This window comes from Symphalangus syndactylus, chromosome 6 (assembly GCF_028878055.3).
Source record: "Symphalangus syndactylus isolate Jambi chromosome 6, NHGRI_mSymSyn1-v2.1_pri, whole genome shotgun sequence".
Lineage (NCBI taxonomy): Eukaryota > Metazoa > Chordata > Mammalia > Primates > Hylobatidae > Symphalangus > Symphalangus syndactylus.
The window spans coordinates 104032302-104058674 of record NC_072428.2 but is presented as its reverse complement, the minus strand read 5'-3'; the positions used below and the strand labels follow the sequence as shown (position 1 = coordinate 104058674).

The 26373-nt window shown below is 34.8% G+C and overlaps 1 protein-coding gene across 1 annotated transcript in view; it reads left to right on the top strand.

Moving 5' to 3' along the window:
• PPP1R3A (protein phosphatase 1 regulatory subunit 3A) overlaps nt 1-26028 on the top strand; it is a 42673-nt gene extending 16645 nt beyond the window's left edge. Inside the window, exons 2-4 of the mRNA XM_055281416.1 lie at nt 20462-20520; nt 20616-20740; nt 22657-26028. Coding sequence (XP_055137391.1) covers nt 20462-20520; nt 20616-20740; nt 22657-25056 — 2584 coding nt within the window. The 3' untranslated portion in view covers nt 25057-26028. The remainder of the gene's footprint in view (nt 1-20461; nt 20521-20615; nt 20741-22656) is intronic.
• The last annotated feature ends 345 nt before the right edge of the window (nt 26029-26373 follow it).

Genomic DNA, 26373 nt, shown 5'->3' with positions numbered 1-26373 from the left:
ACGACTCTGTTCTATGCTGAAGGAACCACCCGGTACAAATTCTCTAAGAAGGGAGTGAACAGGAATGTCTGCAGACTAGCAAGAAGGCCAGTGTGGCTAAAGCAGAGTGAGTGAAGGTGAACACAGCAGGAGATGCGGAGAGCTCACAGAGAGGCAAGCTGACTCTGACTGCATGGATTGCATTAAAGTGCATTGTAAGTCTTTATCCAAGTGGAGATGTAGAGTGGACAATTAGATGTAGTCTGCCATTTGGGAGAGAGTTCTGGGCTAGTACAAATTTAGGAGTCTTCAGGCTATAAACGGTATATTAAAATGTAAGACTAGAAGTCATCACCAAGAATATATCATACATAAAGAAGATAACAGGCCAGGCGCTGTGGTTTGTGCCTATAGTCCCATATACTTGGGAGGCTGAGGCTGGAGTATCACTTGAGTTCAGGAGTTGGAGTCTGCAGTGAATAATGATTGCGCCCCTCCACTCCAGCCTGGGTGACAAGGTGAGACTCCATCTCTTAAAAAAAAAAACACACACACACAAAGAGAAAAGAGGAACAGGACTGAGTTCTCAGAGATTCCAACACTAAGAGGCCAGGAAAAAGATAAGGAAGAAAACAAAGATCGTTAAAATTAGGAGCCAAGTTATACAACATGCTTCTTGTTTTCTAAAAGTTATGACTAAAATTATATATACGAAATGACTTCAGTTATAAACTTAAAAATCCCTGTTTTGATGCTCATAGTTTGCAAAAGGTGGCATTTGTTTATGATCTTTTTTCAACAACCCTGTGATGTAGGTCAGGCTGATGTTATTATCTCCATTGTGACAATTGCAGAAAGAGGATTAAAGAGGTTTGCAATACCTTTTGAGGTCACAGAATGAGTATGTTGGTTTTGAGGGTAATTGAAAAGAATACTTTTGACACCACTGCATATGATCTTTCTACTGTGTCCTGCCACATGACCCCTTACCACTCGCAGCTAACCCTGGACCAGTTTGCTTAGTTAGAAAGAGTGCTGTCACGAAGATCGTTGGCAAAGAGGGTTAAGAATATTAAAATGAAAAAAGCAAAACACATTCTTTATTTCGTAATTTTTTCTGTGACATTCCTACTTTAACCCATTCACAATTTTATTTCATTGAGGAGAAATTCATTTGGAATATAAACTTCGAGGTTTTTTCCTAAGTTGATGCAAATGTATATACACACTGTTGTCATGTTTTAAATAGAAGTGAAATTATGCAATGCCTGTGTATTGGACTACGACCTGCTTTTTTCTGCTCATCAATATATTAGGTACACTGTCGTGGGCCAGCTATAGAGTTGGAGAGTCTAATTTAGAAGGGGGATGGTGTCTATGTTTGGAAAATGTTCAGGTAATGGACCTTCTCCATCTGTTTTCATTGGGTTTTAATGCTCCTTGGGGCCCCTATACCCTCTTTGGATTATTTCACACAGAAATGTCACTACCCACAGTGAGGGAGAGTGCAGGAAGAGTGCGGATGAACACATGCAATTGGTGGCTTGTCTTTGAACTCTTTGGGGATCCCTTTTACCTTTACTCTAGCTGCCTTCTTGCTGTCCAGATCTTCAAATTCTATCCTTCAGGTTCATCTTCTCCCACTGAAGGACCCAGTTGCTAATTCTGAGTGAAAGTAGAATTGTGTTACAGTAAATCTCTTCAAAGAAGAAATTCTACATCTGCATTATTTAAAAAAAAATACTTAATCATTGTAGCTATCATTTTTTGTTTCAAAATGTCTTAACTTGAATATTAATTTCTAGTACTGTGCAAGTTGGATAAGTTTATGTAAATTAGTACTTAGAAAATATTTTTTATAAAATTAGTATATATACATATATAATTATATATGTATATACTATGTAAGTATATACTTTATATAAAGTATAAAGTACACTTGTATATAAAGTATATACTTACATAGTATATACATATATAATTATATGTATATACTTTATATACACTTGTATATAAAGTATATACTTATATTTACCATTATACATACTTAGATATATCATGTATAGCACTGTATGTATATATAAAAATATATAAAAATCACTATATATACACATAAAGTGCTATATATAATATGTAAATATACATTTTTGATATGTCATATATACAATAAGAGTATATACATACTATATGTGTATGATATATATCAATATTTTATGTATAATGACATATATAATGATGTATGTATAAATCAAGCAAACCATTGGAAAGCGATGATTCTGAAAGACTGCAAGTGTAGTCTTGCAAGTGCCTTCACTTATATACCATATTAGGAAGAAAGAAAAAGACCAGAATATATATGGTTATGGTATTTTTATATGAAATATTATCTTACACATAATAAACTCCTAATACATGAAACTACCAACATTATCCATGAACTTGCATTTAAACCATTATATTGCAGTTCTACCTTCTTCAATAACTGCCACTTTATCTCTATTATTTTCACCTCAAGACTCTATTTATTTTATGAGATATACTTTGTGGTACTTGCATTTATAGTAATTGCGCTATTCACTACATAGTGCGACAACTGGAAAACATTTTGCTAGCCCAAGTCTAAATCTTCATAAACATGATCAAGTTTGTAATAAGCAGAAGTTGTTAACATAGAAATGATAAATGTTTCCTACCTAAAACAACATCTAGGCTTCCTTTCAGTTAAAAAAAAAAAAGTAATTTTAAATGCATTGAAGTATGGAGAGATAATCCTCATGATGAGTGAAAATTAATTGTTTTATAGACTTAGTAGCAGAAGTGCAATCCATATACAATTTACATTAATGCTAGCATGTTTGATTATGCATGCCCCTCTCGTCCTCACTCCTCTAGAAAACCTTAATAGCAGAATATTTTTACTAAAGGGCTTAATTTCACATTAACCATACCTTCGTATAGTAAAAGCCGATGTAGAATAGCAGTATAAACCAGTGCTTCTCAAAACTGGCTGCACATAGCAAAGGGAAAAATAAGGCACCCACACCCAGATCCAACTACAAAGACTGTAAGTTAATTGGTCTGGGGTGGTTTCAGGCTTGGTATTTTTAAAAGGTCTCCAGACTACTCTAATGTGCACAAAGATTGAGAATGACTGATGTAAACAAAGGACATAAATACTGGTGTTTTGAGTTATAATTTAAAAAATAATGAAGATCTTGTAACTAGTCACACTATCCACCAAAAGAATAATGCTATTTAAACAAATAAAAATTAGTAAATCCAAATAAAACAACACTTTAGAAAATGTGGCATGAAGTATTTTTAAGTATTAGAAACAATATTAAGGATGTGGGACATTCAGATACAGAGATAAGCTTTATATATTTATTAAAGATACTTTGCTGCCTCAGTGATGACTTGGAAAAAAGGAGAACATTTCTTTGGGAGAAAAGGTACATCACACAGCGTGGCAAAGTTAATTTTCATTTAGAATGAAGTAAACTTTTAGAAAGTATTCATTTTTCTTTTTAAAGACGTTGGATGAAGTGGTAAGCACAGATTTTAATCAATAATACACTACTGAAATAAGGAAGTGGGGTACATCATGAACTGAACTCAGCTTGAATTGGTACAGAGGTGACTGGGCATTTTTTAAGGGAGAATTTTTAAGTAGAGAAGGGGCAAATAGTGTCCAGGTGAGTTCCTGACTCTTAGTAGAGTCAGGAAACTGAAAAATTGCAAAGGACTGGTCTTTATAAATGCTGATTAGGCCAGTCAGTCTGTTAGCTTGAAATTCTAGTTAGGATTCTGTCCTTCCATAGACTGGGAAATAGAGAACCTATCCTTCCTGATGATTACATTTTAATGAAATGGCTTTCAGGCCCTGGAAAAAGACAATACTGAATTGTAGGACACACATATACATCTTAACACACAGAGAAAGGATTTACACTTGTGAGCCCTTTTTAGTAAAACTCTAAGAAATGGTGGTCGGGGCCTTATCTTCAGGTGTTGGCTGGAACGAACAATAAATTCTTTTGGCAGCCTTGAGCTTTCTCAAGCAGGCGCTTTAAGTATGGCTAGGGTCATCCTAGAAATATGGCCTTGAGCTTTAGAAAAGATGTTAGTATTTGCTTAAGTCTTTTATTGTGGGGAAAGGAGGAGGACAAAACCATTTGTGCTGAGAGGCTGTAGTTTGTGTAGGCCAGGGTTGAGGCCTAGTCAAGAATATGGGCCTGAAGAGCCTGGCTAGAGTTTGGTCAAAGAGAAAATTTTTATCATTATCTTTGTCACTAAGATCTAATTGTACTCATCTTTTAGTTGTTTTTGTTGGACACATATCTCTCTCACTACCATGCCCCATGATATTCCATCTGCCTGGAATATTCTGCTCTGTCTTCTTCATCTCAGTAGTGATAGTAAGCCCTCAGGACTCAAACAAAATGTTCCCTCTGCCAGGAGGCCTTCCCTGGCCACCTCTGTTCTCTGAGTTTGACTTAGTTCTCTTATTATTTTCTTCTATTGAACTCCATGCTACCCCAGTCATTAAGCTTACAGCTGTGATTTTAAAGTGCTGTTTTGTGTTATCCTTCATTAGACTGTAAACTTTATAAAGGCAGAATTTGATGTCAGCCTGAGCTAGGGGTTTAGCTTCTAGCCCAGTACAAATTAAATATTTGTTGAATGAACACATGTTGAATTTTATCCAACATTACTCTGAATTGGTATCATATGCAATAGACGGATTGAGTCCTTTAAACTCACTGGGTAGCAGTGTCCTTCCAAGTGTCGACTATAATGTCCTGTGCTGCTTTGTTAAAAGTGTGACAGAGATCCCCATCCTTATCAACATAACTGCATCTCAGCAGAGTTTGGCTCTTGCACTTCACTCCTTTAGAAATCCCCGTGCGTGGTCCATTTCCTCAGTCACCTGCTGTTTGCCTTTCTCGTTTTATCTGGTTCTCAACTTGACCTTTCCAGAACACCATATTGCTCTTATACTAATTTTCAACAGTAGTCATCTTAGTGAACGCTTCTCACTTCATGTTAGGATTTTCTGGTAATAAATTCTACTCATTTAATCAGGGACCCAAAAGCCTTCAATGGGGCAAGTTGTCTTGGCACTTATAAGCTCATCCTGACCTCCTTCATCCCCTCCAGTGAGTGGCTCCAGCGAATATAAGATGGTGTCTATGCTGTAAACTTCTAAGCTTCCTACATAATTTGCATAACTTTTTTTTTTCTTTTAAGGGACAGGGCCTCATTCTGCTGCTCAGGCTGGATTGCAGTGGTGCAATCATAGCTCACTGCAGCTTCGAACTCCAGTAACTATTTGATGTTTTCTGGCATTCAATATTGAAATCAATGTTAGCCAGAATAAGAAGTGTAATTAGCTGCTTGTGATAATCATGTTAATTAGCATAATTTATTCTAAAACATATTACCTCATATTTAAAGAGTTTTAATCAAATAAAATCTATGTAGGATCTCCTCAAGATAGTGAGGACCTTAAAGCTAACTTAAAAATTATACAAATTAATTTATATATATGGAGATATAGTTATTTTATACTCAATAAATATAGACTTCTGTAGACCCACTGCAGTGCTTAGGATATATGGAGTTTATAAGTAAAGAACTAAGGGTCTGTATCTCCCGAAATTTAGGAGAGAAATAGTAATGAAAGATTGTGTTGTACTTTAGATCAGGCTAGAATAATAAAGTGTCAAGAAAGTGAATATAAGCAATATTTAAAGTCTCATATGAAAAGTTATACTGTAACATATTTTCCATAACATGGCATATGAATAGGCTTCAAAAAATACTTGAATACCTTTCCATGGATTCTGTAGCTAATTCTCTTGCAGGAATGTAAGTTTGATTCCCTTCTTCATAGACTGTTAGTTCAAAGACTGAACAACTTTTACTCCATATGTTTTTTTCATAAGGGAATGTGTTAATTTTTTTGCATAAATGCAAAATGCCAATATAATAATAATAGTTGATGCTTCCTGCTTCCTTGCTGTATGCCAGACATTGAGTGGCTTATATCTGTTTCCTCATTTATTGTGTTACATTGGTATCAAATACTCTCACTTGATTTAATTGCATTCTTTTATCTGGTGTCCTCTCTTGGGCCTTTCTCTGCTCTCTTTTTCGGTATCCCATTCCACTATGTTTTCCCCACCCACCTTCAGTCCAAATTATTCAACTGCTAATTATGCTACTCATGTTTCATTTTTAAAAACAAGTGCTTTCTTCACTTTGATATGTCTTTAGCCAAAAACCAATTTCACATTGGAGAAAAATATAAAAGCAGCTTTTGTACTGAATTTTGACTGGTTTAGTCAAAACGGTGCAAGCAAGTGGTTTGTATGTATAAACTAGCCTTAAGTAAAAAACAACAGAAACCCAAAACTGAAAAAAAAAAAAAAAAAAAACCCATGAACTGAAGAGGAGTTCTCTGAATGTGAAGTGGTAGATTCCATATCAGTATAGGCTCTTTTATGAAGAAATCTGTGACAGAGGATGGAAGAAACAAAATAGTTCACAAAAGGTGTGGGTGAGGGGTTGACAAAGAAAATGTGTAACACAAAATGTGGGCATTTGTGAGGTATGCCTCAGTGCTTGGCATTCATAATTTGCATATTAAGAAGTCACGCATCTGCACGTTAATGAATCCCCAACTAGTCTCTGACACAATAGACTGATAGTCCCTGGAGGAGTCATTATGGCCTATCATGTCAATGATCCGCATATTAATGACTGTCTTATACACTCATCAACAGGTAGCCTAATAGGCTTCCATTGAGTTCTTTTTCATTTGCTTTATAAATATATCCTCTCTTCTCTTCCTTTTGTAATACTATTGTGAAGAATTGACAAAAAGGTGCATTAAGATGATTTTAATGTGTGACGTAAGTTCATCAAAGCATTAAATTTAGAAATAATGCTTTAAGACTTACTGAGTCTGCGTAGAAAACTTTTCAAATGCTGTTAAATACAAATCCAGTTTAATAATAGAGTTCTTGTTTGGATTTTAATGCAAACTAACCCAATTTACTGTATTTCTATTTTCCCTGATACATTAATTTATGGCATGATTAGCATAAGTAGAATAACTAATTTGAAAATATGTTTGTAAAATGGAATTGCTTGAAAATAGATACAAATTCCAACAGATTTCATATCATAGAGACATCTAACCACTTATAAAAACTATAAAGCAGTAACTGATAATATAAACAAAAACATAGAGGAAATACTAGACATATATTTGATTGCATAGCAATCCAGAAACATGCCCAGGATCTAAAAAATGACTTCATAGCTTTTAAAGTTAATATTTAAATAAGATATTCACTTCATTGTGAATACTTTTAACATTCTAACTTGCTTTGGCATGCTTTAATTTTATTAGTCCAAATTATTTAAGATATCTGGTTTTTTTTTAACAAATGTAAAATCTATGATTTACCATAAAACATATTGAAGCATTGCTTTTCCAGTATTTTTATTGAGTTATGCATCATTTCACATGATTTACTCTCCAGATAATGGGAGGGCTGTTGACACACATTTGAAATTCGTTGTCAAGAGCCAGGAATGAGATAGAAGCTGGGAAAAAAAGTTGAAGTTTGGTACTTTGTTCTCCTTAAAAAATAAACAAACCGCATGAAAACATCCTATCTTGGGGAACATTAGAGGCCACACATGTTCAGATGAGTGGCTGCAGTTTGATGCTGTGAGGTCACACCTGCCACCCTATTGGGTAAGATATTCCTCTCCTGAGAGCTGTCACTTCTGAATGATTTGACTTCAAAGTTGGGAAGTCTCATGTCCTGCTGTATTCGTTCCTTCTCCAAACCCTTCCAAACATATACTGAGAATATTGGTTTACGTTTAAGATCACCTTTTCTTAACAACAGTTTTCAAAATAATATATTAATTCAAATACTGTAGAGTTTGGAGGTTAGAGCTCAATATTTAACAAATCAAGTGACTTAGGTGAAGTTTATTGTAGATTCCATGGAGGAAACAGGTTTTGTTGAAATGGAATTAGTTGACTCAGTGGTCATGACTCTAATAATGATTTTTTATACAATCACAAAAAATTAGCATCATTATGAAGAAAATAATGCCTGAAATTTAGTATCCCTAGGAAAAAACCACACATGACAATACACTGATTATTTTTGAAGGCTGTAGCTAGTATAAAGCTGTCAGCAGTTATGTTGTGAGGAAATTGTGGAGACAGAATTGTGGAGATAAGACTTCTGAGGTAGCAAGACTCTCAGCTGGACAATCGCTACTTTCTTGCTACCCACCTGTTCCAAGGGTGACTATTGTTTAAGAACGCAGGTAAAATAAGGACTTTAGGCCAATAAATTTGAGATTTTTTTAATGGTATCTCTCTGAAGTATATTCAGTTGTTCCAGTATCTGTCACTGAAAAACATTTGTAGTTTTCTCTCAATTGAATACGTTTGGCAGGTTATAATGGAGTTCTTTGGGCCAGCTTTATCTGTAAGTCTTCTTCCGCTTACAATTTATGAATGCTGCTTGTAATTATGTCTCATTCCAAAGCAACCTGAATGTTTTTTGGTTCGCATTTGGACCTCCCAGATTCTACTTAGTCATGCGTTAGATCCTGACAATTGAGTGCCTCTTTGGAGAGTACACAGCTCTACAGAATCACACATGGTGCCCAAACCAATCAGAGAATTAAGTCTAAAATGTCTTTTCTCCCTACTTCCTTTGGGGTAAGCTAGAAAAAAACACCACCCCCTACCACTTTGTCAGGACAAAGTAAATTTAGACCTGTTATCCTTGGTAGGAACTGAAGAGTTAACAAAATGAAGAAACTTTTGAAGAGAGATTTAGCAAACAATTCTCCAGTAAGATTTTTTTCAGTTGCTTTTCTGTCTGCTGTTGAAATTTCCTGGATCAATAAGGCAAAGTACCTCTTGTTTTCAGTAAGATCAAGTTCCGAGGTACTGGGCAGTGTTCTAACTTAGATATTGAAATAGAGAAGATTTTTAGAAATGCAACAACTCAGTTTTATGCAAAGAGGAAGATAATTCAATGAAACAATCTGGTCACAAACATACTGGTATGTTCTAAGTTACTAAAATGCTTGAGCAGTTTAGTACAGTTTCCCCAATGGACTTGTGATTTTCCATGGTTTATAGTCACATTTTAAAATTAATAAATTAGCTTATATAATAGGTATATTCAAAGTATTTTTCTTAATCAATTATAGATATTCATAATGTTTTACTTTTAAAAAGGTTTTCTTTGCCATTAAATAAAATATCATGGAAATAAACCATTCCATTACATGTAGTAGAAATAATATAAGACTAGCTCACAAACTATGCAGGTGAGATTTCTGTGGCATTAAATTTAAATTAATAATACCGATCATATGATTTAATTGACAATTTATCCTTGGCTATATTGCAATTTTAGGTTAGCAGTTACTTCTATTGATTCTACCAGCATTTTTGTTTTTGAAAAATATTAAGAATTTGTTCAATTAAATACCTCTAAATGATACTCAGAATATTCCTATTAGTTATGCAGATGTAGAGCTCTTAAACTGCAAGGCATGGTTATTTAATATTAAAGCTGAGAAGTGAAATTGGTTCCATTTTGAGCAATGAAGGGGTTGATGGGTAGTGGCTGCCTGGCTGTGTAAAAGAAAGGTAGGGGGGTGCTCAATATGGCCACAGCAAGGAAGTCCCTTTATCTGTTATCAGTGCTTGCCATGAGGGTTAGAGAGAAAGGTCAGCATGACTGTATTGTATTTGTGGCCTTCTAATCTAATCCAGAGCTTTCACTTTACAGATAAGGAATGTGATGCCCACAAAAAAACAATGTGTGGGTCAAAACCAAAACAAAACGATGTGCCTTACTGTGTCAGTTATTAGTTCCCAGATTCAGCATAGAAGAATATAAAGACATTTTTAAAATTCTCACTTTTTTTCTTGAGATTATTTTTGCTTCTTTCAATGCCTGTTAATCATGCCCAACTGTATTCATTTCGTTTTCATTTCTGGCATTATCATCAAGAAACTGAACCTAATGCATTTTTTCATCCTTAATTCCTTCTGCATAGTTCCATAAATTTGTTTTTCCTCAGGTGCTTCTCTTCACAATTAGACACTGATCCCTCTTTTAATCAAATGTTTCTCTTCTGCTTTTGGTTTCATTCCTGATCAAGAGAAGATTAGCCAGTACTGTAACACCAAAGGAAAATATGTTAAGCTGTAGTAGTTGGCTAATGTATTATGAAATTTGCCTATTGTTAAGTCTTTACAATAGGCATATTGAATATTCCTTTCTTCAATATATGAGTGGCTATGAAATAGCAGAATTCTAGAAAGTCAATTTTTAAAGAAACTGCAACATAACATTATGAAAAGAAACAGTCCACAATACACTATATAATTATTTACCCTTGGAAAACCTGTTCGACATTTCTGTTTGTGTCCACTTAGTGCCAACGATGATATACTATTCTTGAGTGACTTTTTAAAAAATCTCAAAGGAGGCTCATATTTCTGATTTTAAAGGTCATTTATTTTCCTTTCTTTTGTGGAGAGAAGGAGAGTGAAAGAAACGAGATCACAAGCTTTGAACGAAGAGGGCTGGTCTGAACTTGAGTTTCACATTTACTTTTTAGCTGTTTATCATAGAGTGAGAGGTGATGCCCAGGAATTCCAAGTTGGTCCTATTTAGAAAATTCTGAGCACTTTCAGGCTGAGTGTTAAGGAGACACAAATACAATATTCATGATTCACTTTGGAAATGATCCCTTTTCATGCCAACATTTTCATTCCTCTTGGAGCAGAGTTAGACTTTGCTGTTTACAACCTAATCCTGCCATTCACCTTAACTGGTTGGGTAATTCAATCACATCAGACTTAGACTTTGTGGCATAGACCTTTAAGAGGTTTTGCTCGTTTTTTAAGAGACATATGGGGTTTTAGCACAACGGCATTATAGGACCTTTGGAAAAACCATATTATTATACTAAAAATGACTACATTTTGACAATGTTAAAATTAATTGTAATTCCAAAAGCAAAAGTGCAACACATCCAGAAACTGCAGTAATATTAACATGGTGCCTAAATCCTGGCACTGAATACATCAGTTGGGTAATGAAAGAAGGTGCAAATTACCATGCCAGTGTACGTTGTATTTAGAGAGGATACTTTCAGACAAAAGGTTACTGTCACTGAAGATCTAATGATTTTTCTTTGAAGGGTGCTCTTCTGATAATAAGGGTATATTTACATGGCTGAGCAAATATGCTATCACAGACTGCAAATTTTACTCTTAGAAGTACCTTGAATATTAAAGATATGAGAGAATTTGGTAAACATTAAAAATATAGATAACTCAGAGTAAACAAAGCAGCATACAAATTGGTTTTTGTGATAATGTAGAATTAATGATCAGTGTGCCATTTACTACATTTCCTAATAACAATAATAATTTATTAAACACTTTCATGAGTTGGAAACTATGCTAAATAATTACTCTGTGTTAGGAGGAGGCAAGATTTTGGAGAAAAATGAGGCGCAGAGAGGTTGATTAAGTATCTTGACTGAAGTCACATGGTGAGTAATTGAGTTAGTAAGTGTTAAGTAACCGGAAAGACCGAGATTTGCATGCAGGTTTTTTGTTGTTGTCGTTTTTTTTTTTTTTTTTGCTTTTTTTCACCACAGACTGACCCTTTATGGAAAGGACACTAACATAGTGACTAAGAAACTTGGAGCTAGTTATGGATTTTCCACTAGTTGGTTGGTATGACTTCTGCCATATTGTTTAACTGGGCTTTAGTTTTCTTTTCTCTATAAAATGATGGGATGAGACAATCCAAGTATGAGGTCTCTTACAAATCTGAGAGGAATTTGGCATAAAAAGTAAAATAAACTTTCTGTAAGTTGCATGGGGCTCAGAGGTAGAGTCTGTAGAACTCACATTTTTGAATGATCAACAGCCGACTCAGAAACACAAATTATTTTTTGCTTACTTATTAGATAGGTTGAAAATGTCCTTCAATTTCTATCCCATTGATGTTTCATTATTTTATTCTGTAAGTCACAGAAGATGATTGGTCTATTCTTCAATGTGTTTCTTCTTTCCTGGGTATGTATGAGATACACATTTATTCTTTTGTGTGTAGAGCTATGGCATAATTGTGTGTAACTTGCTGGAAAAGTTTGAGACGTAAAGAGGCACTTCATGTACCAATTTCCTGGAGTCTTGAGTGTCCGCCTGCAGATATTCTTTTTTAATATATGTAGTTAGACAAGCACTAGTGCACCTCAGCTAACTCTGAGGTTCCAGTTAAAAATGCAGATTCCCACTGCCCACTCAGAGATGCTGATTCAGTAGATCCAATTTTAGTGCACTGCAGCTAACTCTGAGGTTCCAGTTAAAAATACAGATTCCCACTGCCCACTCAGAGATGCTGATGCAGTAGATCCGATTTCTGGCCCCTGAAGCAGCATTTGTTATAAGTACCAGGTCATTTTCACATAGGAGGTCTGTGAACCACATTTTGAGAGGCACTGTTTGGGTTTGAATTTGTGCCTCTTAAGCTAGTTGACTACAAATTGGTTGGTGCCCTGGGCCTTTAGTCTTTCATTTTTGCTAAATTGTATCTTGGATTACTTGACATGTTGAGAATAATTTTTTTTTTTACTTATAAGATTTTTATAAGCTTGGAATTGCTTCTCTCCTTTTCTCTAGCTAAGGCTTCTTATTTAGGTTTCAGCTTACAGGCCATGTCCTTCTAGAAGGTATTCCTACCCCACTCTGTTCCTCACGGAGCACAGTTATCATACCCTGGGGCTGTACTTGTCCACTCTCCCCATTAGCTTGTGAGCGTTTTGAGGGCAGGGACTCCGTCTTGCTTTTTGTGGTAATCTAGCACATTTCACAATTGGTGGGTACTCACTAAATATTTGTTAAATGGTGATGGATTGAATGAATAAATACAGATTGCTATAAATTTAAAATTGCTACTACATTTTACAAGTGTAACTATTGCCTGGAAAACATTCATTTCTTACGTTCAGCACATATTTATTTAATGTCTACTAGAAGTCATCACATAAAATTTCAATATTATGTCTCATTTCTTTGAAGTGAGGGAAAATTTACCTCAACTTATAAAGATAGTGCAAGCCTTTGTGCAATGATATTGTAAGGGAAAAAGGAAAAAATGTCAGTCTGGGCATTTTCCATTAAACAAACACTAGTTTTCACTTCCCATTTGGTTAAAGAGTTTACAAGTTTAACATATTTCCTTCAATAAAGCTTATCCTCTTTCTTTCACCCATGCTTTTCCTTTTAAATCTCCATGTCAAGTAATGGTGGTTCCATCTTTTTAGATCTCCAAGTTAGAAACCTCTGCATAAGTCTTTATTTCTTGATTATCTTGAGAGTTAGGTAATTAGTAGCAAAGCATGCTTTAAACTCATATGGAACTAGTAAGAAGCAGGGGAACTGGGTTTGAGGCCAGGAATTGCAACTAAAGGAATGACTCTCCCATCTGCCTATCATCTAGGGAGGAGCAGTCTGCATAGCTAAATCCGGTGGGGCAGTGAGATGCATTGTTGTCCATACTAGGAGTTTGCAAATCTGGCCTCACATCAAAATCATTTTAGGAAATTTTTAGCACCATCATTCTCTATTCCCCATCTTCACCTCCATATACAGGTCTAAATTATTTTAGATTTTACAGAGGTAGGGCCTGAAGTTTCTGACATGAAAGGCAATTCTGGGAACTATTGTTATATTTGAGATCTATTGTATTTATGAGAGAGGGGAGAGACAAGGTAACAGGGCTTCTAAACAACTGAGAAGTTTAAAGTTCCTTTGTGAACTTGATTTCTAGTTCCTTAGAAATTCATCTAGTAGAATGCCCAAGGGGGCATTCTAAATGTTAGTAAGAACTCCTTAGAATGTTATGGACCCAGGTGACTAGTGTGAATGAGAAAACATTTTATTTTCCTCAGTGAACAACTGGAATCAGAAACCTAGAAATAACTTGCTGGTTCACCATCTAGACATGTGTGCCAGAGGTTAGGGAGGAACCCTGAAAAAGGTGTCCACATAAACTCCTGGGAAGCAAGTCACCCAGCACATAAAACATGAAAACCAATCTGCAGACTAGTTCAGGATCTTGCTGACTTGTAGTGCAGGACCCCTCAGTTAACTGTCTTTGCCTAGGTCTTGGAAAGGGCAACAATGTAGATTTCTAATTCTGATGAATGCGACTGAGGTTGGGTAGAGAAGGGCATTTAAAAATCTATGTACAGCATATTGATCAAATCACATTGATGCTACATCAAAAATTAAAACTCATATTTGGTTCTTTTTCTCTTTCTTCATTAATAGTACCCTTCGCCCTTATCATTTTGTGCCTGATATGTTTCAGGAGCCTCTGATTAGTCTTTCTGCTCCATTGTGGCTCATCCCATTCAGTTTATCCTGTACATTACCTCCAGAAACAGGTTGGTAAATGTAAATCTGACCACATCTCTCTCCTGTTTAGCCCTAATTCCCATGCCACTGGTTAAAAAGTACCTAAATAATTCAACCTCATTTTGCCTGCTATGCTATGCCCTTTACAATCTGGCTTGAACTAACTCTCATTCTTCCCCTTGGCATTCTTTCCCCAAACAGAGTCCAGCCCTCTGAACACTTCACTGTTTCTAGATGTGACTTTTTCTTTTGTGCCTTTTTTTTTTTTTTTTTTCTTGAGACAGAGTCTCGCTCTGTCGCCCAGGCTGGAGTGCAATGGCATGATCTCTGCTCACCGCAACCTCCTCTTCCCGGGTTCACGCGATTCTCCTGCCTCAGCCTCCCAAGTAGCTGGGATTACACGTGCCTGCCACCACGCCCAGCTAATTTTTTGTATTTTTAGTAGAGATGGGGTTTCATTATGTTGGCCAGGCTGGTCTCAAACTCCTGACCTCATGATCCACCCTCCTCGGCCTCCCAAAGTGCTTGGATTACAGGCATGAGCCACCACACCCTGCCGTTTTGTGCTTTTTTAATCTTGTCTTTGGCCACCTGTTGTTCTCTCTGCCTACAATGGCTGTATTCTTCTCTAACTGGGAAACTTCTAGTTATCCCTAAAACCTAAATCAGAATGTTGGGAACTTTGAGATAAACTTCCTGATTCCTCCAACAGTCTCCTGATAACTTCTGTCCTTTCTTCTTATTTCTAAGAGAATATCTATCATATCCCATTGTTTATTATAATACTTATCACTTATAGTAATTATAATTACCTGTTGATATGTCTGTTTCCATCTTCACATTACAGCTTCCTTGAGATAAGAAACTAGGGCATATTTATTTTCAATTTCTCAGTGTTTGTTATAATTCATGACACACAGATATTTTAAAATATCTGTTAGAAAAAAGACCATGATTAAATAATATAGATGACTATTATCTAATTTAAGGTACACTGGAAACAAAGTATTGTTCCATTAATTAATTTCTTTTTTACTTTTTAATTTCTAAAATTATAATAATTTTTAAATTATGCTTAAATCTTGACTCATTATTAACTCCATAATTGAAAACATTGTCCTGAACTCCAAAGGGGTAATACTTTGTCTTAGAAGATAAACGAAAATATACATATTTTAAAATATCATATTATTTTCTGAAATTAGATGAGGAAATAAGAGAACACTGTCATAGTAATGTTGGCAAAAGGTAGAGAGAAGGGAGGGTGGAAGGGATGCTGTGCATTTATTCACTCAACAGCATTTCTTATGCCACTACTATGTGTCAGGCACTGTGTTAGCCACTGAGGATACGGAAAAATATGAAACTTTCCTTTATCAAAAAGAACTCAAGGAACATAAAGGGGAAATGAGAGATATTCAAAAGTGTACTTTCTTCATGTCACAATTGTCATAGTTCTGGGCCCTATCATCAACCATCAAGTTCTTTGTCGTTTTTCCCAAATGTTCTAAAGCTCTTGAATTCATCTCTTTAGATGTAATTGGTCATATGGCTAGTACTTTGAATTTCAGAGTGGTATTTTATTAATAGGCATCCTCTAATGTGGGCCAGAGAGTAATCCATCTATCTGCATAACTTATTTGAAACTAGAATTGAACTATTTAGATATTTCAAATTATTAATAAGCACCTGCAAAACAGTCACCCAAAACGGTGACTGAATTCTACTCATTTCATTTCCTGATTCCTTCCCCCTAATTTGACCCACCTATATTAGTCTGTTTTCATGCTGTTGATAAAGACATACCCAAGACTGGGCAATTTACAAAAGAAAGAGGCTTAATGGACTCACAGTTCCACATCTCACAATCATGGCAGAAGGCAAGGAGGAGCAAGTCACATCTTACGTGGGTGGCAGCAGGCAAAGAGAGAGCTTGTGCAGGGAAACTCCTGTTTTTAAAACATCAAATCTCATGAGAGTCATTTACTATCATGAGAATGGTGCAGAAAAGACTCACTCCCATAATTCAATCACCTCCCTCCAGGTTCTTCCCATGACACGTGGGAATTGTGGGAGTTACAGTTCAAGATGAGATTTGGGTGGGGACACAGCCAAACCATATCACCACCTGATATAACCATAATATCTTGAAAATCAAGTTATTTTTAGTGTAACTATTTATTATATATAGCAAGTGATAAGTAATTTAATATGTAATTTATATAACAAACCACAGAGACATACAACAGTATGTATAAATCTTAGCAATATAATATTAAATGAACAGTTCCAAAATATTAGAGGACATTCTTATTAAGCTAAAAACTACACATATGTAAATAAAATTACTTATCCCTTGCCATATATATTATAAGTTAAAGTTACATATAACTATATGTAACTCTGTAATTTATATTATATAAATATATTAAATATTATATATAGGTATATATAGCTATAACTGTATAATTTCTATATAACTATGTATATAGCAAGGGACAAGTAACTTTATTTACATATATAGGTAGTTTTTAGCTTAATAAAAAGAATGTCCTCTGTTATACTTTGGAATGGTTCATTTAATATTATATTGCTAAGATTTATCCATATTGTTTCTGTGGTGTGTTAATTTTGAGTGTTGTATAATACTCCTTTTGTGATGTTAATAATTTTGTATCTATTCTTCTGTTGATTTGGGTTGATTCAAGACTTATACAGCTAACAATGACACCATGAACATTCCAGTTAACAATGATACCATGAACATTCCTTTAGATATCTCAGGTAATATATGCAAGAGCTTCTCTTGGGTATACACCTGGGAGTGGAAGGTAGTGGTCATCATTTATGTAAATGTTGAATTTTGAAGATAATATCAGTCAAACTGTTTTTCAAAGTGGTTTTACCTATTTATTCCCCCACCAGCAATGTACAAGAAAGCCTGGGGGCCAGGTGCGGTGGCTCATGCCTGTAATCCTAGCACTTTGGGAGGCTCACGCGGGTGGATTGCCTGAGCTTAGTAGTTCAAGGCTAGCCTGGGCAACATGGTGAAACGTCGTCTCTACTAAAATACAAATTAGCAGGATGTGGTGTCACGTGCCTGTGCCTGTAATCTCAGCTACTTGGGAGGCTGAGGCACAAGAATCTGGGAGGCGGAAGTTGCAGTGAGCTAAGATTGCACACTGGACTCTAGCCTGGATGTCAGAGAAAAACGTTGTCTCCAAAAAAATTTAAAAAAAGCCTGCAGCTTCAACCATCTTCAACTCTTGGTATTAATAGACTTTTAATTTTTTATCAATTAAATGAGTATAAAATTATAACTCTTTGTGGTCTTGATTTCATTTATTTTCTAATAATGCTGACCGTCCCATTATGTACTTATTGGCTATGCATTTTCTCTTCTCTGAAATGTCTGCACCCTTGCCCCCCTACACACAATGAATTGTTTGTACTTTCTTGTTGATTTGTAAGAGTTCATTGTGTATTCTTGATGCTTATTTGTGTTGATTTTGTGTAATGAAAGCATCTTCTCCTACTTTGTAACTTCTATTTTTACTGTATAGTCTCTTAATAAACATTTTAAATTTTACTACAGTTAAACTGACCAATTTTTTTAATCTTTTTTTTTCTTAAGAAAATATCTCCTCTTAGGCCCAGAAGATATTCACATATATTTTCTACTAAGAATTTCAAGGTTTTTGACATTTAAGATCTAAATCCAATTGGTAGCCATTTTCTCTATCTCAATTTACTGAAAAGTACCATATTTCCTATTCTCTGATACCATATTTCCTATTCTCTGACATGCTATGTTTGTCATATACCAATGTTCTGGATATACCATTTGTCATATACCAAAGTTTCTAAGCTCTCAATGTTGTCTTATTAGTTTGCCTGACTCTGAACCAATATAACACTATCTTAATAAATAAATCTTCATTAAAAATACTTAATCTGATAAAGTTCCTCCTCCCTGCTATTTCTCAGAAACATTTTAGCCATCATTTGCTCTTTATTTTTCTGTTTAGAGTAATATTTTCAAATTCTATAAAAAATGTTTTGGTGTTTCAGTTAGTATTAAATTTGTAGATAAATTTGTGAGAGAATTGACATCTTCATAATATTTTCTATCTATGAACATGGTATGTTTATCAACTTTTTGAGGATCGTTAACATTCTTTGATATAATTTTATTACTTTCCCCATAGAAATCTTACATATTTTCGTTTTTGTTTATAGATTATTTCATATGTTTAAATTTCATTTATTTCTACTTTTATTTGTACTTGTTCCTGAATTTGAAGTTTTTCTCATATATTTCTATGTTTACATTTTAAGACACTAACATAAGAATACATAGTCGAATACTTATTTTGTCCCCAAATAAGTTAAAGCAGGCTCCTGTCCTTTTGACTCTATCATTTTTTAAGAACTAAACTATATTAGAGAATTGAATTAGAGAAGTGATTGATAGCATTTTGATTAGATAAAAACAAAAATCTTTGACTATTTTTCTTCTACAAATAATACTTTCAGTATTGTTATGGGAATAGAGATGAAGCAGGAATAAATAAATGCTGTTTAATGGCTTATATATTTTAAAGCACATAAACATTATGTACATGGAGAAGGAAAGGTGTGTCAGCCTGCAGTTGGACTTCGTAAAAATAAACCTTGGCATAGTTTTTGACCTCATTAAGCAATATAGATTTATAAATTAAGTCAGTATCAATTATGCAAGCAGTATATTTTTCTAATAAAATTATATAGAAGCATTATTTTCTATATGTGGGCCCACTAAAGTTACCAAATGTTTTTAGTAAAGTTAAAATTATTAATCATAAAAATATATAAAACTGAATTATCTTCTTGCATGGTCAGGATGGAAGAATTTTCAATTTCTCATGATTTGTGGATATAAAATTGGCCTTGCTGGGATTTGGATCAGAATTGCTCATGCAATGAAGTCTAGACTCTTATTATACAAATTTATCAGCCATTGCCAACTTTCCAGATTTCTTTTGTTGCAGAAAAGTCCTTGAGAATAGTCACCATAAGTAAATTCAGTTGAAGACAGTACAAGAAAATGTGTATATTGGGCCAAGTATTTCTTATAAATTGACTTGTGATATAACTATACACGAAGTGGGCTTTTTTACCAACATTTTTCCTACTGAGTTTCATGGACAAATCTAAATTCTAATGACTCCACAAAGATAACTACAAATAGATTCCATTTGAAAGAAAAAGGTATTTGTCTTTTGCAATCAGTATGCAGGGTATGCTAGAAAAGGAAATGTAACCCAAATCATTTTAAAGAAGGAAAGTATATGCTTGCATATAAATGATCCAAAGTCTTGCTTATAAAATTGGCCTGTGGCAATACATATATAAAGTCTTTTAACTGAGTATAAATTCAGCTGCCTTTCAGTTTTTCAGTTAGCTTGTTTCTTTCTTTTACTTTTTGTGGGGTTTTTTTTTTTTTTTTTTTTTTGCTTTTCTGGAGAGAGAGTTAATGTTAGTCTAACTGGAATAATTTTGAGTAAAATGGAACACAAAAAATTAATTGAAATGTTAGCAATTTCCATGACCACAAATGGACTGTCAGTTCATAAAATTTTATCATTAAGCCATGAGAAAAACATTCTCACTTGAAAAGATGAAATTTATTGAAGATAGAATAATCTACATTTACATATATTTTTACTTTGGTTATATAAGTTTTAATATGAGAAATACACTGTTTAGAAGTATGGCATTGTTTGAATTACTTTTAAATTTTTCTACAACCAATACTTACTATTGCATCATTCCAAAAAGATCATTTCTATTTCAAAAAATCCCAAGTAATATAGGAAAATAAGAAAGGCTATATAATGTTTATTTGGCTTGTTACTGACTGAATTTCCCCGTGTAAAAATACTTAGAAGATGCAGTCCCAGAAAAATATATAACATTTTCCTTTAAATTTAACAGTAAAGAAGAATCATCAGTAACATCAGAAGAAAATAACTTTGAGAATCCAAAGAGTACAGGTAATATTCATTAATTTTAAAACCAAATTTGTCTCTTTCGTTAAGGTCTACAATTAAAACAATCTTACATAGGCACAATTATATTAACTTTACAGATACCTATATCCCAACGATCGTTTGTTCTCATGAGGACAAGGAAGATTTGGAAGCCAGTAATCAAAATGTAAAAGATATAAACAGGGAACATGATGAACATAATGAAAAAGAATTAGAGTTGATGGTAAGTGTTCTGGTTGCCACGGTATTAGAGAAGATGAATCCATTTCTGCTTCAAAGATGCTGCAATGCCTGCCTTTCAATAGCTTCAACTAATATAATTTGCAAATGTGAAAGCACAGCCTATTCTGTCCTTGCATCTCTAGCTTGATCAACAAGGCACTTTGATTTCTGTATGTTACTTCTGGTCTGTGCAGTGGTAAATTAATGACATTCATTTCTTATCTCTTTACCAGTGGCTCTGAGTAATAGTTTGTAGGAATTACAGGAGAGGTAACACTATCCTGATGTGCATTTCTAATCTTTGTGACAAGTGTATACTTAGCATAAACTCGTCTATAAAATGAGAGGGCTGGACTAGAGGATTGTTAGTGTCCTCTCCTACTCTACAAGTCTATGATTCTCACATGTAACAGCATTTTTTAAAAAATTCCATCCTTGTGAGAATCTCCAAGTTCTATATCATTGTAGAGTATTAAATTACCAAGTAAAAAAAAAAATACCCTGTGCCATAATTTTAAAAGAGGAAACAAATTCAGTACTATACAACTTAGTATTAAATTTGTTATAAATTTCATATTTGGTGAGCATTCAATTTATTTGGAATTTTTGGGTGGATGGTTTAGACAGCACTTTTATCACAAAGGAAGAAATAGGAGTAAATGAGTCACATAATGCAATTTATCCTTTACTGTATTTAGATGGAGCTCATATCATTGGAATACATGGATTCATAATCATCTAAGATTAAAATGACATTTGCCTCTTCAAGTGTCAGTGCTGAAACAGGAAAGAAATAGAGCTCATCTATTTCCCCGCATATTCCACCTTTTCTATAGTGATCTGGGAGCTGCATCACTAAAGTATGCAATTTACTTTGTTCCAACTTTAAGAAACTACAAAGTTGTCACCCATTGTGAGAATTCTCACCAGCTGAAAGTTAACATGGCCATTTTTTTCAAACCACAGAATATAATGAAAGGGCCCTGAAAAATCACATACTTCACCAATACATCTCATTACAATGAGCAGGCTCAAATATAAAAGTTTGTTTAGAAGTTACTGAGATTGTACATCCAATAAATGAACAGGGAGCTGTAATTTAGATGCTAATTTGCTCCATGCTGACGTTAATGCATAAAACAATGAAGCTCTATAATAGATGGAAATACAACCAAATCTGTGGAACCCACAGGCATTGGCTTACAAGACAGCTGTGCAGTTGACAAGTAACATGAGCCTTATGTGAGAAGAAGGGGAAAACGTAAGATTTGCATATAATTATTGAGATCATGCAAATGTCAGTTATGAGGAGAAAAAAAAAAAAAACCACAGGCATCTCACTGTTAAATCCTGACAGTTGCCATCACTGAAGAGCTCAAATAACATTTGAGTACTAGTTGGCAGAGGGTCATTAAAACAGAATTTGCAGAGACATTAACTCCCTCACTTTTCTTTGAGTGACGTTTTGCTATTAATAGTTTGCAGAGGCTTTGCAGAAAACATATTAATAAGAGAAACTGTAATGGGGGCATCTACAGCAAGTGTAAATGCAGCAACGGGCACCCAGGAAGCTGCTCTCTAATTGATTAGCATGGAGCTATCAATGTGTATAGCCTAAGTGAGGAGAAAGTGCAATGACAAACAAGAACAGTTGAATAATACAATGTGATATTTGGAAGCTGGGAAGGAGAGTGATTAATTTGGGCCCCCTTTCTTACTAATCTTGTTTGCCAGTCATAGCCTGCAAGGATCTCCCCAAAACATCTGGCTTCAAGAGTTTATATGAAATGCACAAATGAAATCAGTCAAAGAAATCTACCAGATAATTACTAGCCGAGTTAATAAAACCTATCTAATTCACTGTATATTTAAAAAGATCTTATGGTCATTATTTCTTTGTTGTTTTTATCCCATAAGATAAATCAACACTTAATAAGAACCAGAAGTACTGCTTCCAGAGATGAAAGGAATACATTTTCAACAGATCCAGTCAATTTTCCAAATAAAGCAGAGGGGTTAGAGAAGAAGCAAATCCATGGTGAAATATGTACTGACTTGTTCCAAAGGTCTCTGTCTCCAAGTTCATCAGCAGAAAGCTCAGTAGAGGGAGATTTTTACTGCAATGAAAGATATTCCTCAGGAAATGACTGTACGCATCAACCTTCAGAGGAAGTTACTTCAAATATGGGAGAAATCAAGCCATCGTTGGGAGATACTAGCAGTGATGAACTAGTGCAATTACACACTGGCAGCAAAGAAGTCCCGGATGATAAAGCTAATCCAGCCCATGGCAATGGCACAATGCAAATACCTTGCCCCTCTTCAGATCAACTAATGGCAGGAAACTTTAATAAAAAACATGAAGGAGGAGCTAAAAAAATTGAAGTAAAAGATTTGGGATGTTTACAAAGAGATTTCCATTCAGATAAATCTGCATATCTCAAAGAATCAGCAGAAGAAGGATCTTCTAAGGAAGATTATGGCAATGGTAAGGATGATGAAGAACAAAGAAGATATTTATGTGTTAATGAAAAACAAAGAAAAACTTTCCAAACGATCTTACATGACCAAGAAAGGAAGATGGGCAACCCTAAAATAAGTGTGGAAGGGATTGGAGCTAGTAACAGAGACCTGACTGCTCTGCTGAGCGAAGATACTGCAATCCCCACTCGGGCAATCAGAGCAGACATGTCTCATTCACCAAGGACAAATTTAAGTTGGGAAGAAGCTATGTTAACCCCAGAGCATCATCGTTTGACCAGTGAAGGCAGCGCTTTAGGAGGGATAACTGGTCAAGTTTGTTCATCAAAAACTGGAAATGTTTTGAGGAATGATTATCTTTTCCAAGTTGAAGAAAAATCAGGTGGGATTAATTCTGAAGATCAGGATAATGGCCCACAGCATAAACAAAGTTGGAGTGTTCTGGAAAGTCAGGGAAAATCAAGAGAGAATAAGACAAACATAACAGAGCATATCAAAGAACAAACAGATTGTGAAGATGTGTGTGGAAAAAGAGATAATACGAGGAGTTTGAAAGCTACTACAGAAGAATTGTTTACCTGCCAAGAAACAGTGTGCTGTGAACTGTCTTCTCTAGCTGATCATGGTATTACTGAGAAAGCAGAAGCTGGCACAGCCTATATAATTAAGACAACATCAGAAAGTACTCCAGAAAGCATGTCTGCTAGAGAAAAAGCAATAATTGCTAAGCTACCTCAAGAGACAGCACGAAGTGACAGGCCCATCGAGGTAAAGGAAACAGCGTTTGATCCACATGAAGGGAGAAATGATGATTCACATTATACCCTTTGTCAACGAGCTACAGTAGGTGTAATCTATGACAATGATTTTGAAAAGGAATCACATTTAGGTATTTGTAATGTACGTGTAGATGAAATGGAGAAGGAAGAAACCATGTCTATGTACAATCCTAGGAAGACACATGACAGGGAGAAGTGTGGCACTGGAAATATAACATCTGTGGAAGAATCCTCACGGGTCATTACAGAATATCAAAAAGCAACTTCAAAACTGGATTTACAGTTAGGAATGTTACCAACAGACAAAACGGTATTTTCAGAAAACAGAGATCACAGGCAGGTTCAAGAATTATCAAAGAAAACAGACTTGGATGCCATTGTGCATTCTGCTTTTAACTCAGACACTAATAGAGCTCCTCAGAGTAGCGCTCCTTTTTCCAAACATCATACTGAAATTTCAGTGTCAACTAATGAGCAGGCAATTGCTGTAGAGCATGCAGTTACTACCATGGCTAGCCAAACTATTTCTATGAAATCAGAAAATATTTGTAATTCAACAAGAGAAATCCAGGGTATTGAGAATCACCCTTATCCTGAGTCTAAACCTGAAGTAGTTTCCAGAAGTTCAGGAATAGTGACATCAGGTAGTAGAAAAGAAAGATGCATAGGCCAGATTTTCCAAACAGAAGAGTGTAGTGTGGAAAAATCTCTAGGGCCAATGATTTTAATCAGCAAACCTCTTGAGAATATGGAAGAAGCAAGGCATGAAAATGAAGGATTAGTAAGCTCTGGGCAATCACTATGCTCTTCAGGTGAAAAGGAATCTGAGACCTCTGCTTCTGCTAGTCTTCCTGTCCAGGAAAGTCAAGCTCAAAGCAATGAATCTTTGTTTTCAAAATATACCAACTCTAAAATACCTTATTTCCTTTTGTTTCTGATATTTCTTGTAACTGTCTACCATTATGACTTAATGATTGGCTTGGCATTCTACCTTTTGTCATTGTCCTGGCTATCCTGGGAAGAAGGTAGACAAAAAGAGTCTGTCAAAAAGAAGTGACCCCAGCACTACTATTCTCTCTTAAAAGATAAGCTATTTAACCCCAAACATTTGGATTGGTGAATGGGACTATTCATTGTTGAAAGATCCAGTGCAGTTTTTCTCTTGAAGGATCATTTAAAAAGGAACGCGAATAAGTTTGCTCCTTCATATAAGTAATTATTCTATATAGGACCATTATGTTTGGATCATTAAATACCTATATGAATATGAGATCTGAAGCACGTCAAGTTGAAATTAGGTACAGCTGTTGCTCCTTAGCAGGCTATGAAGTTGCAATGCTTCACATCTCTTCACTACTTAAAGTGCTATTTCTTGAATTCATTTCTCTTGCAATAAAGCTTCATTTTTTTTTCCCTTGAGAGTATATATTTTCCCCTACGGTTTTAAAAAACAGATAAAACATGGACAATGGCAGAGGACCTTTTTGGTCTTTTAGTATTGAACATGAATTTTGTATTTAACACTGTATCATTTATCAGGATTCATTGATAAAATATTTCAACCTTTCATATTTTTAAGAAAACACCTATATATATTGAAATGTAAACTTAAACATATTCTGTTCACTTGAGTGTAATACTTGATGTGCATACACACACACACACACCTTATACCTTCTTTATAGCTACGAAGTCAGGGCGTTCATAAGCAAAATCTGACAAGACTGAAACAATTGGGAGATTATCTTTCAATTCTGCAAAATTCTGTGGGTGGCCTGTCTTTAAGCAATGCTTTTCTCTTGTGAGGGAAGACTGTAACACAGCTGAACTATTTCAATGTCAACTATTCAGAATTGAAAATGTAAATTAAAATTTCCACAAGCATTGCTTCAGAATGAATTTATACCTATAAAGCATAAGGCATTAAATGACAATAAAAATTCCAAATGGACTATTTGTTCCACATTGTAGTATTTTTGCCTTCAAACAAAGTTTTGATATTTTCTCCTAAGACAATGAATTATCCCCCAAAGTGCATTTAGAAAACAGTCTTTGGTGATATTTATTATGTGATTATCAGGTTGTTAGATGATAACTCAAAATTTTCAGTAGGCAAATAGGTAATATGGAAATCTGAAGAAGAAATGAATATCCAGTATAGCAGTGACTTTGACTGCTGTTATTACCTATAGCTAAGTGTGTATGATAATGAAACTCATCATTTTAGTCAAGTAGAGGCAATGGGAAGATTCGCATAGTTTATTTCAACTATTTATTGAATGACTACTATATGCAAAACTCTGTGCTCTGTTCTGTGGCATAGCACTTCCTTTGATATGCTGCGTAGATAGTTCCAGGCATAGGTACGTAGTGT